Below are 14,431 nucleotides of genomic sequence, written 5' to 3'. Positions count from 1 at the left end.
TATTCGTTTGTCATTTGTTTTACGGTTTGTCGGCAAATTAAAAATAGTCTGTGTAACGTTATCATGAACTTAACATGAGAAAATTTTCGTGTGATGATTTTTTATGACTTTCGATGTCATCTAAGTCAACAAGAAAGTTATAATAGACTACGATTGGCCTTTCACGATGACGCCCCGTCTCTTTCCACTATTTAATGAGTTTAAACGTGGGAACACTAATCTCACCGATGATGTGCATGAGGGACGGCCTTCTACGGCGACGACTGAAGATAACATCAGTGTTGTGCGGCATATGATAGAGACTGACAAAAGAGTGACCTATCAGCAGATCCGGGCAAGCTTAGGGATTGGTATGAGTCAAGTGCACAAAATTCTTCATGAACATTTGGCGGTCAGGAAGCTTTGTGCCCGGTGGATACCTCATAATTTGACCGAGGCTCAAAAACTCCGTCGTGTTGATTGGTGTAATGAAATGCATGAAAGATTTAACGAAGGTAACTCAAATTCTGTGTTTGACATAGTTACGGGAGACGAAAGCTGGATTTACTGTTATGATCCCGAAACTAAAAGACAGTCAGCTCAGTGGGTGTTTCCTTCCGAGGAGTTGCCAACTAAAATGAGAGATCGAAGCGTAGGAAAAAAGATGGTGGCCTCGTTCTTTGGAAGGACAGGTCATTACGCGACAATTGTTTTAGAGGATCGAAAAACAGTTACTGCAGAGTGGTACAGTAACAATTGTTTGCCACGTGTTTTGGAAAAAGTGCGTGAGAAACGAACTCGCAGTAGGATCCTCCTTCACCACGATAATGCTTCGTCGCACACCGCCAGACAAACGATCGATTATTTGGTGACCTCAGACGTAGAACTACTGGGTCATCCGCCTTATAGCCCCGACCTCGCACCTTGCGATATTTATTTATTCCGAAAAATAAAAGAAAAACTTCGAGGAAAACGTTTTATGGACGCCGAGGAAGCTGTGGCTACGTTTCGGAAGGCCGCCGAAGAAATCCCTAAGGACGAGTGGGCAAAGTGCTTTTCTCAGTGGTTCTATCGAATGCAGCGATGTATTGACGTGAATGGACACTATTTTGAAAAGATAAAATAAAGGTAAAAACTTGCTAATTTAATCAGTTTTTTATTTTCTAAGGACTTTCAGTTTGACTCTCGTATAATAAACTAAGTGTAAATGTAAGTGACGACGCATCGCGTATGCAAATCCACCAGCGTAGTGCTCTGTTTTGTGTGCACACTCGTTTGTGTGTCGAGTATTTATTTGAAGCGCTGGCGGATCCACATACGCAATGTGCAGTCATTCAAGACCGACACTAAAACCTATGATTAAAAAAAATGGAAATAAATAATTGTACTACTTTATTATTGTTGTGTTACTTTATGCATTATTTTCTGACCAACTACATCAATTATCATCAGATAAAAAATAAAATTTATCCACGAGATTTCACTAAATGATTTAGCTATTTGTTTTTATAGCACTTAGGGATAATATAATTTCTAAAAATTAAATAATTTTTAAAATCAAAGCAGTAGTATCGGAGATTACTCCGAACATCCAAATTCACAAATTTAACCTCTTTTTAATATTCACCATTATCTTCAATTCAGCCATTATTCGTCCACTGCTAGATAGATTTCTATTTCAAAATTATATTAGGCTATCATTTATCCGTGACTTCGTCCTTTAACTGGGATATATTTACTAGTCAGGATAATAAGTAGTCAATATCCTACTCCATCCCATATAGTATACGTATACCAAACTTCATAGTGATTGCTTGAATCGTTAAGGTGCTACTAGGTAACAAACAAACATACATGGCAGGCGATATGCATCCCAGCAGCCCTTGTCAATGTAAAAACAAAAAATAATAAAATAAAAAATGGCTGATTACCATTATTAAGACAAAACTTAAATACTATAATTATATGAACATTAACTGAACTTGCTGACTAATATTAACTAGTGTAGGTAACCAAAATCCTAGTCCTTTTTTTTTTAATACTGATCCTAATCCCAGCATTGCTTAATGCAAGTGCTACTACCAATTTCCTATATTAAGTACATGTGCAATAATTACGAAGTGTTCGCGTAACGATTACTAATACGAGGATGGATTGAAAAGTTTGCGGTCTCAGCAAGAAAATAATATAAAATACAAACAAAAGTAATTTTATTTTTTCACGTAATCTCCACTTAATACACTTCTTCCATCTGGTTTCCAACGCCTGTATGCCAGTCATAAAATAAGGCCTCTAAAAAACGTCACCCACCGCAGCTTTGACCTCCTCATTTGATGAAAATTTTTTACCTCCAAGGTGTTTTTTTAGGTCTGGGAATAAATGAAAGTCTGAAGGTGCCAAATCAGGGGAATAGGCGGAATGGGGCAGTAATTCAAAGCCACAATCACGAATTTGAGCCATAGATTCAACAGACGTGTGAACGCATGCATTATCCTGATGGAACAACACTTTCTTGCTAAGTAATCCTGGCCTTTTCTCTTTGATTGTTTCACGCAAACGACGTAAAAGGGTGCAGTAATAAGCCGAGTTTATAGTTTCACTTTTTGCAAGGCAGTCCACAATGATAACATCCTTAGCATCCCAAAAAACTGACGCCATCACCTTGCCAGCTGACAAAATTGCTTTGGCTTTTTTGGAGCCAGTTCATCAGGTTTTTTCCACTGCTTGGATTGCTGTTTTGACTCTGGGGTGTATGATGTACCCAGGTTTCATCCATTATCACAAATCTGGCCAAAAAATCTTGTGGATCAGCCTCAAACATTTCCAAACAGTCGCGAGAAATCGTGAGCCGTATTCGTTTTTGTTCAACTGAAAACAATCTAGGTACCCACCGCGCAGTAACCTTAGAAAATCCAAGTTCATTGACTATGATGTTTTGTGTTCGTTCATACGAGATGCCAATAGTGTCAAGTTCTATATATAGTGCAATCTTCCTAATGGTCAATCTCCGATCTGCCAATATCAGATCACAGATTTTCCCGATGTTTTCTTCAGTCGTAGACGTTGTAGGCTGGGCGAAGCAAGGGTCATGTTCATTACTCTCTCATCCGCGTTTAAATTCTGCAACCCACTTTTTCACAGTCGTATACGACAGAGCAGATTTTTTTTTAATGTATGATAATGGAATGGCAACCCCACCCGCGCTATCGGTATACACCGGCGGGGCACCAGTGAAGAATGATAGGTGAGGATGAAGTAGGTCAGTTAGCCCATCGTGACGAATTCAACGAGAATTGTTCACGATGGTTTCCAGGGGGAACCACGTGAAAGTCGACCTAATAAAGCATATTGCTAACAATGGGGCTGTCAAACCCCATTGCTAACAATCCCTTCCCCCCCCCCCAACCCCCGGCGGAGCAGATTCCCCCAATGTTGTTAACGTCTTCGTGAATCTCTTTTGGAGTTAGTTTTTTTTAAACAGATATTTGATGACCGCACGTTGCTCAGTTTTCTCCATTCTTTAAAAACGCTGCACAAAATTCAGAATTTTAATATTAAAATTTTAAAACAGATAATACTATTGCGATAGAATTTTACAATGTGACAACCAGAGAGTAAGCAAATCGAATGAGGTCAGTTGCATTAAAATTGTTCAAGTATTTATGTGTTAGGCCGCGAATATTTCGATCTACCCTCGTATATACATAATTTGTCATGCATGAAAAACTATAGACAGACATAGAATATTACAAGTATTTGATTATGGCAATAATGGATGTCGTAGACAAAAATAGAAGAAAGCTTGTCATGGCGGAATAATCAGCTGTTAATTGCAATGCCAACTAATATTTCTTATTTATTTCAATCACCGTCAATAATTTATCTGTTTGAATATTTTTAATACCTTTTCATAATTCCTGCAATAAATAAACCAACAGTTTAATCGTTTAATTTAAAATTTTCTACCAAGATAAAAGAGGAATGGCGCGATGTCCCTTTGTCATCTGTCAGCTTCAATCATCCATTGTGTGGAAAAAAATGTGACTTGTGTGCTTTGTAATTATATTTTCACGTAATAACAACTAAACGAACAATAAATAGATATAGTATATCATTATTATCGTTGGAAGCCAATGGTTACCGTATTTCATACTTGTGACTACCGTACTTACACTGTTAAAGTAGGTATTGTTTATCGAGGCCTACGGCGCTCTCTGTACAAAGAATCAGCGGCGTCGATGATTAACTTTGGCTTTTTATTAGTGCAGAGGTAGAAGTTTAAAAATTTATTGGGTGATACGAAATCTCTGAGTTCAATTCGTGTTCGTAATTTCGGTAAAAATGTCCGGGCGCGTTCGAAAACAGTCCGATTGCCCGGTCGGCAAGGGGCCGATGAGAGCGACCTTACCCGTATCTTCTGTGATGAAACAGAGTGGAGGACTTAAGAAGAACAGTGGCAACAGCCCAACTTTGTCTCCCACGAATATCTGGCGACGAATATCACCAGATCACGCTCTGTCAGGACAACGGAGTCCTGGTGCTGTCAATTATAAAGGTTTGTTATACTTATACTTTTAATTTTAGATATATTTAATACATCTATATAAACATAGATAAAATTTACTATAGATCTCTATTTATTTTCAGACATTGCTATCAATTATAGAGGATAATAATGATTAATAATGAATATGCTTAAAAACTGGCATTACTGATATAGAATCTAATTTTGTATGTAACATTTTATATGCATTTCTAAAATAATACCTCTTCCCATTTTTAATAATATTTTATAAATATATTATATATTTATAATAATATTTTATAAAATTCTAACATTTTAAAATATTGGATATTATGATGTATAAAAAATAGTTAAAATTTAAGTTGTATCTATGTCTACCTATTCACTATCAACAAATGTTTCAATATATAGAACTATTTTTCTAAATAGTTCTATATATTGAACTAAATTTGTACTTGAGTTGAACTATTGCTTTATGTTCATTTATTTATACCATGTTACTGGGTATGCCAAAAATGCAGATTATACTTTATTGGCACTTCTTATGCATTGTTACAGTGTATTAAGGTGTTTCAATTTGAAAGATCACTAGTAGGTATGTAACATTTTACCAATGACCTTTCAAATTGAAATGACAATGCATACTTTGGTGCTTCATTACAGATCTTACTTAAATTTGTGGTAGAATTTATGTTATTAAATTATTTTTTAAATATTGACCAATAATCACAATGTCTTTTCAATGCTTTCTATTGGAAAGTCAATTATTAATATTTATAAAAAAAAACTTATTTTTTATTATTTACATATTTATTACCACAATTCAACACCAGTAATGTAAATTAATTTTTAAATTTCTATGTTACTATATTTGTACTATTTTATATAAAGCCAAAATCTATAAAAAAAATTAATTTGAATATAAAAAGAATCTGGCTGTTTACAATTTTTTATAAATTGTAAACATATGTATTGTACATAACTTGCCAAAATTAGGTTTATAGCTAGCTATAGGTTATATTAGCTTTATTATATAATTAGGTTTATATTAGCTATATTATAAATATAGCAGATAAATACTGTATATCTCCATGTGTGCTATTGTCTTATTCAATTTTAATTTCTAAGGTATATCTCTAAAATTACTAAATCCAAAGCATAACAGTATTAATCATACCATACTTTTAATGGCATTGTATGTGGTAATGGTTACCACTTACTATTAGATTCTGTGAATGCAAAAAATATCTATATATATATATGGATATATATATATGGATATATATATATGGATATATATATATGGATATATATATATGGATATATATATATATATATATATCATTAATAAAATTAATTATATGCTAATCTCATTCCAGGTAAAGGTCGCTTTGGTTCCAATGTAATCAGACGTACAGCTTCACTGGATACACTAGATCAGAAAGGACAGTGGTCTAGAGATTATTACCTTCATGCTGGTCAGCTACAAGTTGATAAGTCTACACAAGTAAGTCTGATAGATTAATTAAATTATTAAATTTTAAATTTTGGATGGTGTTTTACCCCATTACTAATATATAACATTTCTTTCCCCCCAAGTATACTGTTTGCTCATGATGCCCTTCATGTTGTTGTTTGTTCCAATTGTTTTTTTCTAATTGATTGATCTTTTTTTTAATTTTTTTTTTTTTTATTAATAAATATGAAATTATATATTTAAAACTATTTGAATATGATTTTATTTTTTTGTTTTCTATAGGTATATGATATTGAGAAAGTATATTATTTAAAAATTTATATTATAGACTGATGATGGAGGTGGAGCATCAGGCCGATCATCTAGGAGTTCTGATGATGATAAACTAGATCGCTTTCGTCGCAGTCGCCTACAAAGACCTCACAAGGGTTCCGTTTCGGGGGATTATTCCTCACAGTCCATGAGTCCTGGATTATGTATGTACAAATTTTTATTTAATATTGCACTGATCTAGTAACTTATACAAAGTTTTAACTTCAATAGATGAAGGGTGATAAAGGATTACACACAAATTATCTATGTATCTATATAATAAATTATAATATGTATATATAATGGTGATTTATTTCTACATTACTAGAAGTAAAAATATTCTATATAAACAATATGGTTAGTCAATATAGAAAGTGAAATTGGACTTTTTAGATATGATTTCATCTCTCAACAATAAGTACAAACAACAACTACTAAACAATTACAGAGTCATAGCCAGAAATATACTATTTCTTCTTTCATTCTATATACATGTACAATAGGAATTTTATGAACATACTGTTTGTAACTTCCGACAACTGTTTCGATTTCATCCAGAAGTCTTCTTCAGGGAGCATATGACACTGCATCAGAGTATCTCACCTCTAGTTTAAGTTGTTCTCTTATATATTATATAGTATTATTAAATGATTTATTTGAATTACTATATTAAAAATATTATTCTGTAGTATGATATTTTTTGTGCTTACTACATAATTGCTGAACATGCAGGGGTATTGTCAGGAAACCATACTGTGTATTGTATGACTAGTCCAGAGTCTTTAATTTAACAGTTATAGTAAATTTATTTAAAGCCATGATAATTTTAGACAATGATTTAAATATCAAAAATGTGTTGACCAGGGTCCCGCTTCGGCTCTGGTAGCGTACCATTAAGAGCTGCCCGTTCGTCGGTAGAAGGATTAAACCAAGAAATAGAAAGACTTGTGTTGTACCCAGCAAGTGGTACGCAGACTCCGCAATTGGACCGACTACGTGATAAGGTAACTGCAAATTTATACTTCTTCCTTTGTTGAAATTTTGTGTCTGAACTGAAGAGGTACATCCATGTATATAATATAAAAAATTCTATTTTTACTATAAAAGATTGTCAGAATATAGAATGTACATACATACGAATGTACAGGGTACAGAGGAATAATATCTGAGTCCTCAAAAATGGAAATGCATGGGGGGTATCATGGGCGAAACAGTATACTTTGTAAGGTTCATGGTACTGCTCATGTCTATAGGCGATAGTTACCACTTTCCATCAGGTGGGCCGTCAGCTTCTTTGCCATTCTAAGTTGTATAAAAAAAAGAAAAGAAAATATGTATCTGTCACGCCTGTCTTTCATACAGTAAGAAGAAACAAAGAAATACCAAATGCTACAATTGAAATAGATCTCCACATTCGTCTTTTTGTACATGCTTGCTCTTTTTCAACATGTTGCCTATTTGTACCGTACGTACCAACATTTCCATTCATTCATGCTTGATAAAACTCGTAATTCTTCTTTCATCCATCCTTTTCAAATGACCAAACCAACGCAACATTCCCTTTTCAATCTTTGTCAGTACATCATCTTTCAGTCCACACTTCTCTCTAAATACACTATTTCTCATTCATCTCTACAGTATTTATCCTACTTTCATGCTTCTTCTGGCATACCTATAATTCTCTTCCTAACATGAATTTTGGTGTCATTATTCCCTGAATTATGGTAAGGTGAGCTTTGCTCAATATATTTTTGCTTGCCATAATTGTACCGTTTACTCTGTTTCTCACTTTCACTCTCCTTTCAATATCTTCATCACACTTTCCTTTTTTTCTTCCCTTGTATACAATGAACCTAAATATAGAAACTCATTTCTTCCACTCTTTCATCTTATCTATTAATTTTTTTTTTTTCTTAATGTTTTTATTTTTTATAATATGTATATTTATGTATGTATGTTTTGGATCATTAATGAGAAATTATGTAAATATTTCAGGTAACCCCAGAAGGACATCGCGCCCCATTAGCAGAGCTTTTAAGGCGTTCTGTCAATACCCAAACACCACATGACCTCTGTCATACAGCTCATTCTTCAGGTACTTGATCAGTCAATAATTATTTAAAATTATTAATTGTCTACTATGCTATTTTAATGAAAAACATAGGAAATATATTTTATTATATTTTTATTTGTGAAAACCTAACAACTGACAAATATATGTGTGAAATACATCATATTTTATAATCAGTATGGATTTAATTTTATGAAAAAGATTTTTATTTTCAAAAGAAAACCCTTTACAAGCAGCTACTACAGTTTAAATCTGTGCATGTCATATATTGACCATGCTGAGACAGTTTCGGTCATGTCTAATGGTAGTAAATTCAGCTGATATTACAATAGTACATATTATATAAAAAAATAAATTGTGGGCATAGATCCACCATCCCGAGGGTCACTCTCCAGTGGAGGTTCTGCGGAACTACTTGCCACAGGTCTATAAAATAATTTAAGGCTTTTGTGAAAATACCCTTCTTGCAATAGTTTTACAATGCACCAACCACAAGAACGGTTTGACATTTCCTAGCATGGTTTTTCTCGTTTTTTTTTTTTTATTATGAATGCTTCCACAATTTAGTATATTATGTAGATAAAATTAGGAGTTACAGTAGCCATTATAATTTTATAATGCAATGAAGTAACGTCGTAATTTTAAAGCTTTATTAATAATCATTGAAACTATATTGTTGCTTATTACATGAAACAATAGAGTAATATTAGTTTATGAATAATCCACGTATAATAATTTCAGGTGGCAGTGTATGTTCATCGCCAGATTTGGATGGATCTAAACTCGGTACTTCGCCACAAATAAATCGCTTCCTAGCCCGTGAACCACCAGATGGTTGTGAAAAGGTAACGTTATCGTGTATCGTATTATGTACAAGCATTCAATGGGATGTTAGTGTAGGTTTTCTAATTGTGATAATAAATTGATAGTGTTAAATATGCTGGGACTCAATAGGTGCAAGTAATTCAAAACTTTTTTAATCATCATTTTCAAGTACTGATATGTTCAACAACAGTTTTTTTTTTAATAGATGATAATCATATGGTAACCTGCCTGCGCTGTATACGCTGGCGGAGCACCAGTGAGAGATGATAGGTAACAATGATAAGGCAGGTCAGTTAGCTCATCATGATGAATACACCTGAAATTCAACACAATGGTTTCCAGGGAGAACCACGTGCAGGTCTACCTGATAGGGTATATTGCTAGCAATGGGACTGGTAGTCCGCATTACTGATAATCCGCCCCCCGCCTCTCCCTGTTCAGCAATAGTAGACAATGAATGAGTAATATAGCATGATGAATATTTATGTATATATTAATAATTTCAGGTGAATTTAAAAGCAGGAGAAGGTGCATATACGGATCCAGTGCTAGTAATGAAACCAGCGGCGCCAGGGTTTACGCTGCGGCCTTCACTCGGCTCAGCGTTCCAGCCTCTCCAACCAGCCTCATCGCCTTCACCGCCCGCATCCACTTCTCACTGACTCATCCTTTATGTAATTTAAAGGTATTAAACTCGTTCTATACAGTGTCAGAAAGCATTACACCAGTATTTTTCTACAAGCCAACACAGGTTATGTTATGCGCAATCCAGAAAATTCTCTTTGTTTAATGAATTTACTACTTGATGCCTAATGTAGTATGTTATATTCGAAAAGTGTTTTGATTTGTAACTCATGAATTATTCTTACAATTCAAATTACCTGTACATATTTTATACAGTCTATACCTATTACTATGACAGACATTAGTTTCGCGAGCATAGCATAGATAAGCATCCATCTTGAAATAAAAAAAATACCGCTCAATATACAGGCTCTAAACTTTACAGTAACTTACGAAGTTGTATGTAACAAAATTTACATTTTGTAATGATGGAATAATTGTTGAAATTTTTTTTTTATATATATACATCTCAGTTTATCCTTATTTAAAAAAATGTGTTATTATTACAATTTATTCACAAACTGTAGTAAGCATTAATGCAATTAAGCAAAATAAGCACTTTTTTGAGTATGTATTTAAACCATCTTAAACTTGAATAACTGTTGATAAAATACATATCTATCCTAATTTTGTATTTTTGTGAGAAAATTGCCCAATTGTCATTGTTACTTATGTTAATACTGAAATGATTGTGTTAACTTACTCATTAACCATTACACATACAACATTGAATGCATAAGAAACACCATATCATATACACATTTTACAGCTTATTACATTATAACAATGATATTAATATATTTTCTGTTAAAACATATATATATATATATATAACAAAATATAACTTTTTTTATATCATCTAAATGTATTAAATATTATGAGTATTGTCATATATTTATACCCTGTCGTGACAATAATATGATCGCGTTAGTACGACCTAACTGGAAAATACGCAACAGAAACAACATATATGAATATTGAGTGCTTGTCAATTTATTGCACTGTGAGTGAGACTATAAATCCCGTTGTAATTATTAAAAAAATGATGCAAGTAGCTGTGAAAAACAATATAGTAATATACAGGGTTTGAAGCCGGTCCAGCAAATTAGTCTATTAATAAAAATATTGATAAATTTACAATAAAATTATATATCTTTATAGAAAAAAAAATTAATAGAATAATTGACTGGGCGCAATTTATGATTCAACCCTGTACTAAGTTATAAATCAACCAAAGTTATTTCACAATACTTTAAATTAAAACCAAACAAAGAAAATTATATGAGTATCCCGAAAAGTACTGTATCATTATTACTTTTTTTTTTTTTAAGTTACAATATTTTTTGTATCTCATACCTCCAGCAGAAACCATCTCATGATATGACTGGATATATATTTGATCTCATTTTTTTCTATTATTAAATACTATGTACATAACACTGTTATAAACAATAAAAGTTGAGTTGAATTGTGTTTTAAGAATATTAATGTAAGTGGGTCTTAATTCTCAACATATGGTTTCGTTTGTATTTCTAATAAAAAACTGGGGATAATATTATCTCAGACCAAATTTTTAGAGGGCCAGAGTATGTTATTGTGGGCATCGCTAATTAAATATTACATTGAATTTTTCTAATTCAAGGAGCTTTAAATTGTGGGATTTGGTAAAAGAAAATAGACTGAAATTTTTAAACTTTATTCGTACTTTGATACAGGTATCTTGACAATTGCTTAGTGTTTAGTATTCTATGTAAGTGCCTGTCTTGAAAGTCTTAATTTTTTTTTAATTAGTTAATTATTATTATAGCTTACCAAAATTATGACTCAAAATTCTTGACTGAAGCTGTAATATTGTATATTAATTTTACCCTTATGTAGGTAATGTATGTCACAGTATCTGTATCAGGTATTTTGGGGAGGTATGTACCATTGTTATACATCATTCATTTTGGAAACAAATGGACCACGCTAGTTGGATCTCTCGTTTTGGCCAAAATGCATTTTTAACATCGAGACTGATAATGTAGAACGTTGACAACTTACATAAACATAGTTAGATCTGCTTTTGGACGTACGCAATTATTTTGTACTATTTTGTATATTACTATAACAGCTAATGGCTAATATATATTTTGGATGGCTCACCTTTCGAGAATAGAGTATTTTGAATCTTATCATTGCTCAAATAAAACATATTATAAAGGAGCCACACTTATGATACATGCCGAATTTGAATATATATAGACATTGTGATTGTAATATTTCCAGTTGCTATGTATATTAGTATTATTGATTATTTGATAAATGTGATATGTAAGCGAATCGTTAATGAATGTTGAACGTGATTAACAACTTTGGGAACTGAGATTCGGTGCATATATTTCGTGATGATTAACATTGTTGATATGTGCACAAAGTAAGCAGTATCCATAAGTTGTAACGCGTTACTGAAGGTGCTGAGTAGCATATAGAAGTGTGTTTGTGTGCGTGTATAGTGACCGACTTGTGACACAGCATGGTGTTCAAGATATATTTCTGTCTTTTGTTATATCTATGGTATCTTCGGGGTTGTATGTCAGTACGAGCTGAATCATAGCTGAATAATATTCTTTTATCATCATATGTTTTCCTCATTTATGAAATATTTATGAATTAACAAAACATATTCTGTAAAAACATTAAAATTAAAACCGAGCCAGTATTTAAATTCCGAATGTTTGAATGTAGAATGTCTCTAAAATAAGTGCAATATCTAGTAGTAATGTTAAAAAATAAGCTATCAAATTACAAAATCTCTTACATATGTTCAAAAACAGTTGTATGATACTTTCCTATCATCACCTTCAATACACTTTTCAGTTGCTAAATTATTCCTGATTCACACACATTTGTAACAGTGTAAGCTTTGTGGTTAGATTTGCCTTGCTTCCTGTCAGCTTCCATGGCGCTTTATAGATTTCCACATTTCGATAAACAATAATATGCTTTATATACTAACAATATACATACTTAAGACATATGTCACAGGTCCAGGTTGTAATTTAGGATTTATGTAAGCCTCTCCCAATAAAATGTTACCTAATTTAAGGATTAGTATTTTTAGTAAAGTGACCCGTAAATTATTAGCTGTTAATAAATGTGTGCTATAACAATGTCCCCTTATAATTAATTTAATAGCCACATATGTGGACAAAGGTTCCTTGATAAAGACATTTTAAATATTCCATCAATAGAATATTATACTTAAAAAAACAGGAGGTGTTAAATGTCTTTATTGGGAATTGTAGATGTTTTTAAAGTACATAAAGATATTTTTATATGTTCAGGGTAGGAGATTTGCAAGTTGTACCATAAAGTAATATGCTAGGACCTTAGATTTGATAGTTCTTTTATAGATGATTAATATTATTTTAATGTTTGCTTTTAGATAAATAATAAGTTTGTAATTTTTATTAATGATATTAGATTAAATACTAACTTTTAAACTAAACCAAAAGTGCCCATTGATATAAGTTTATATAAAGAGCAAACCTTTTGTTTAGCATTTTGTTAATGAATAATGTTTAGGCAACAAAATTAGCAAATAAGAAAATTATCAAAGGATTGTTGAGTTTTAGTTATCTAAAATTGTTGAGGTTTATTGATAAAAAAAAAATTCATTTAGTTTTTTTACATGTGATGCTGAACAAAAGGCTTGTTTAGTTAGGAGGCATTAATTAACATCAATATTAATAGTATCTACTTTTTAAGTAATGATAAGAATGGTTTTATTATAGTTTTGTTTCAGAGAAGAAATTCTAATTACTATTTTTGTTTCCAATATTTTATCACTTTTACCTGTTTTCACTGTAATGTATCTTGCTGTATTGCAGACATATCCAATATACAGACTGATTTAACAACTTTTATTTTTTATTTTACTCCCATTCAATAAAAGCATTTTTTATACAAAAATCAAATATTGAAGCAATGTTCGTTGATGCTTGTCCTCGAAACTATTCAACCTATTTTAATCAAAATTTGTAAAAGTGTACTGTTACCTCCATCTAGAGAGGTAAAATAATTTTATTCCGATAAAAAGAAATGGATCCGTTAGGCTGTGGTAGCGGGCAAAAACTTTGCCAGGTCAGCTAATAGACATTAAATTATGGCAAAAAAAAGTAAGTTTAACACAATCGAGATTTTTATAGGTACTAAAATAATATTTATTACCTTTTTTGATAACCTTGACGTGTTTTTACTAAACATACATAATGCATTATACCTGTGTAATACTTGCACCGTTTATACAAAGTATTAAAAGTACTTGTATAAAATATATCTGTTCTTTATGGAAATATCATATTAATTATTTCTATACTTATTGTAATCAAGTTGTTTGCAAGTACATACTTGATTTCAAAACTGAGTTAAGTTTATTTTTGTGGTGGCAGGGAGCAACAAATACTATATTTAAAGGGTTCAATTTTACCAAATTCAGATAAAAAATCATATCAATTTAAATATTGTATTTAAAATTATTCTTTAAATTATAAAAATGTTACAATGGAATGTTTGACATATCACTTAGATTTATGTCTATAAATGTTGTAAAATAATATAATTATTATAATATCCG

General features: G+C 31.9%; 2 protein-coding genes across 2 annotated transcripts; both read left to right on the top strand.

Moving 5' to 3' along the window:
* The first annotated feature begins 166 nt into the window (after positions 1 to 166).
* Positions 167 to 1,105, top strand: LOC128201189 (histone-lysine N-methyltransferase SETMAR-like). Its single transcript, XM_052897386.1, has one exon. The coding sequence runs from the start codon at positions 167 to 169 to the stop codon at positions 1,103 to 1,105; it is 939 nt and encodes a 312-aa protein (XP_052753346.1).
* Positions 1,106 to 3,764: 2,659 nt separating this feature from the next.
* On the top strand, positions 3,765 to 10,640 carry LOC113520584 (protein FAM117B-like). Its single transcript, XM_026905961.3, has 7 exons — positions 3,765 to 4,534; positions 5,884 to 6,011; positions 6,310 to 6,457; positions 7,158 to 7,297; positions 8,289 to 8,388; positions 9,106 to 9,209; positions 9,696 to 10,640. Exons 1-7 carry the CDS (start codon positions 4,321 to 4,323, stop codon positions 9,849 to 9,851), a joined length of 990 nt encoding a protein of 329 aa, XP_026761762.1. The 5' UTR covers positions 3,765 to 4,320; the 3' UTR covers positions 9,852 to 10,640.
* The last annotated feature ends 3,791 nt before the right edge of the window (positions 10,641 to 14,431 follow it).

Source organism: Galleria mellonella, unplaced genomic scaffold (assembly GCF_026898425.1).
Source record: "Galleria mellonella isolate WM207_F2 unplaced genomic scaffold, CSIRO_AGI_GalMel_v1 utg36, whole genome shotgun sequence".
Classification (NCBI taxonomy): domain Eukaryota; kingdom Metazoa; phylum Arthropoda; class Insecta; order Lepidoptera; family Pyralidae; genus Galleria; species Galleria mellonella.
This window is presented reverse-complemented; position numbering and strand designations above follow the sequence as displayed.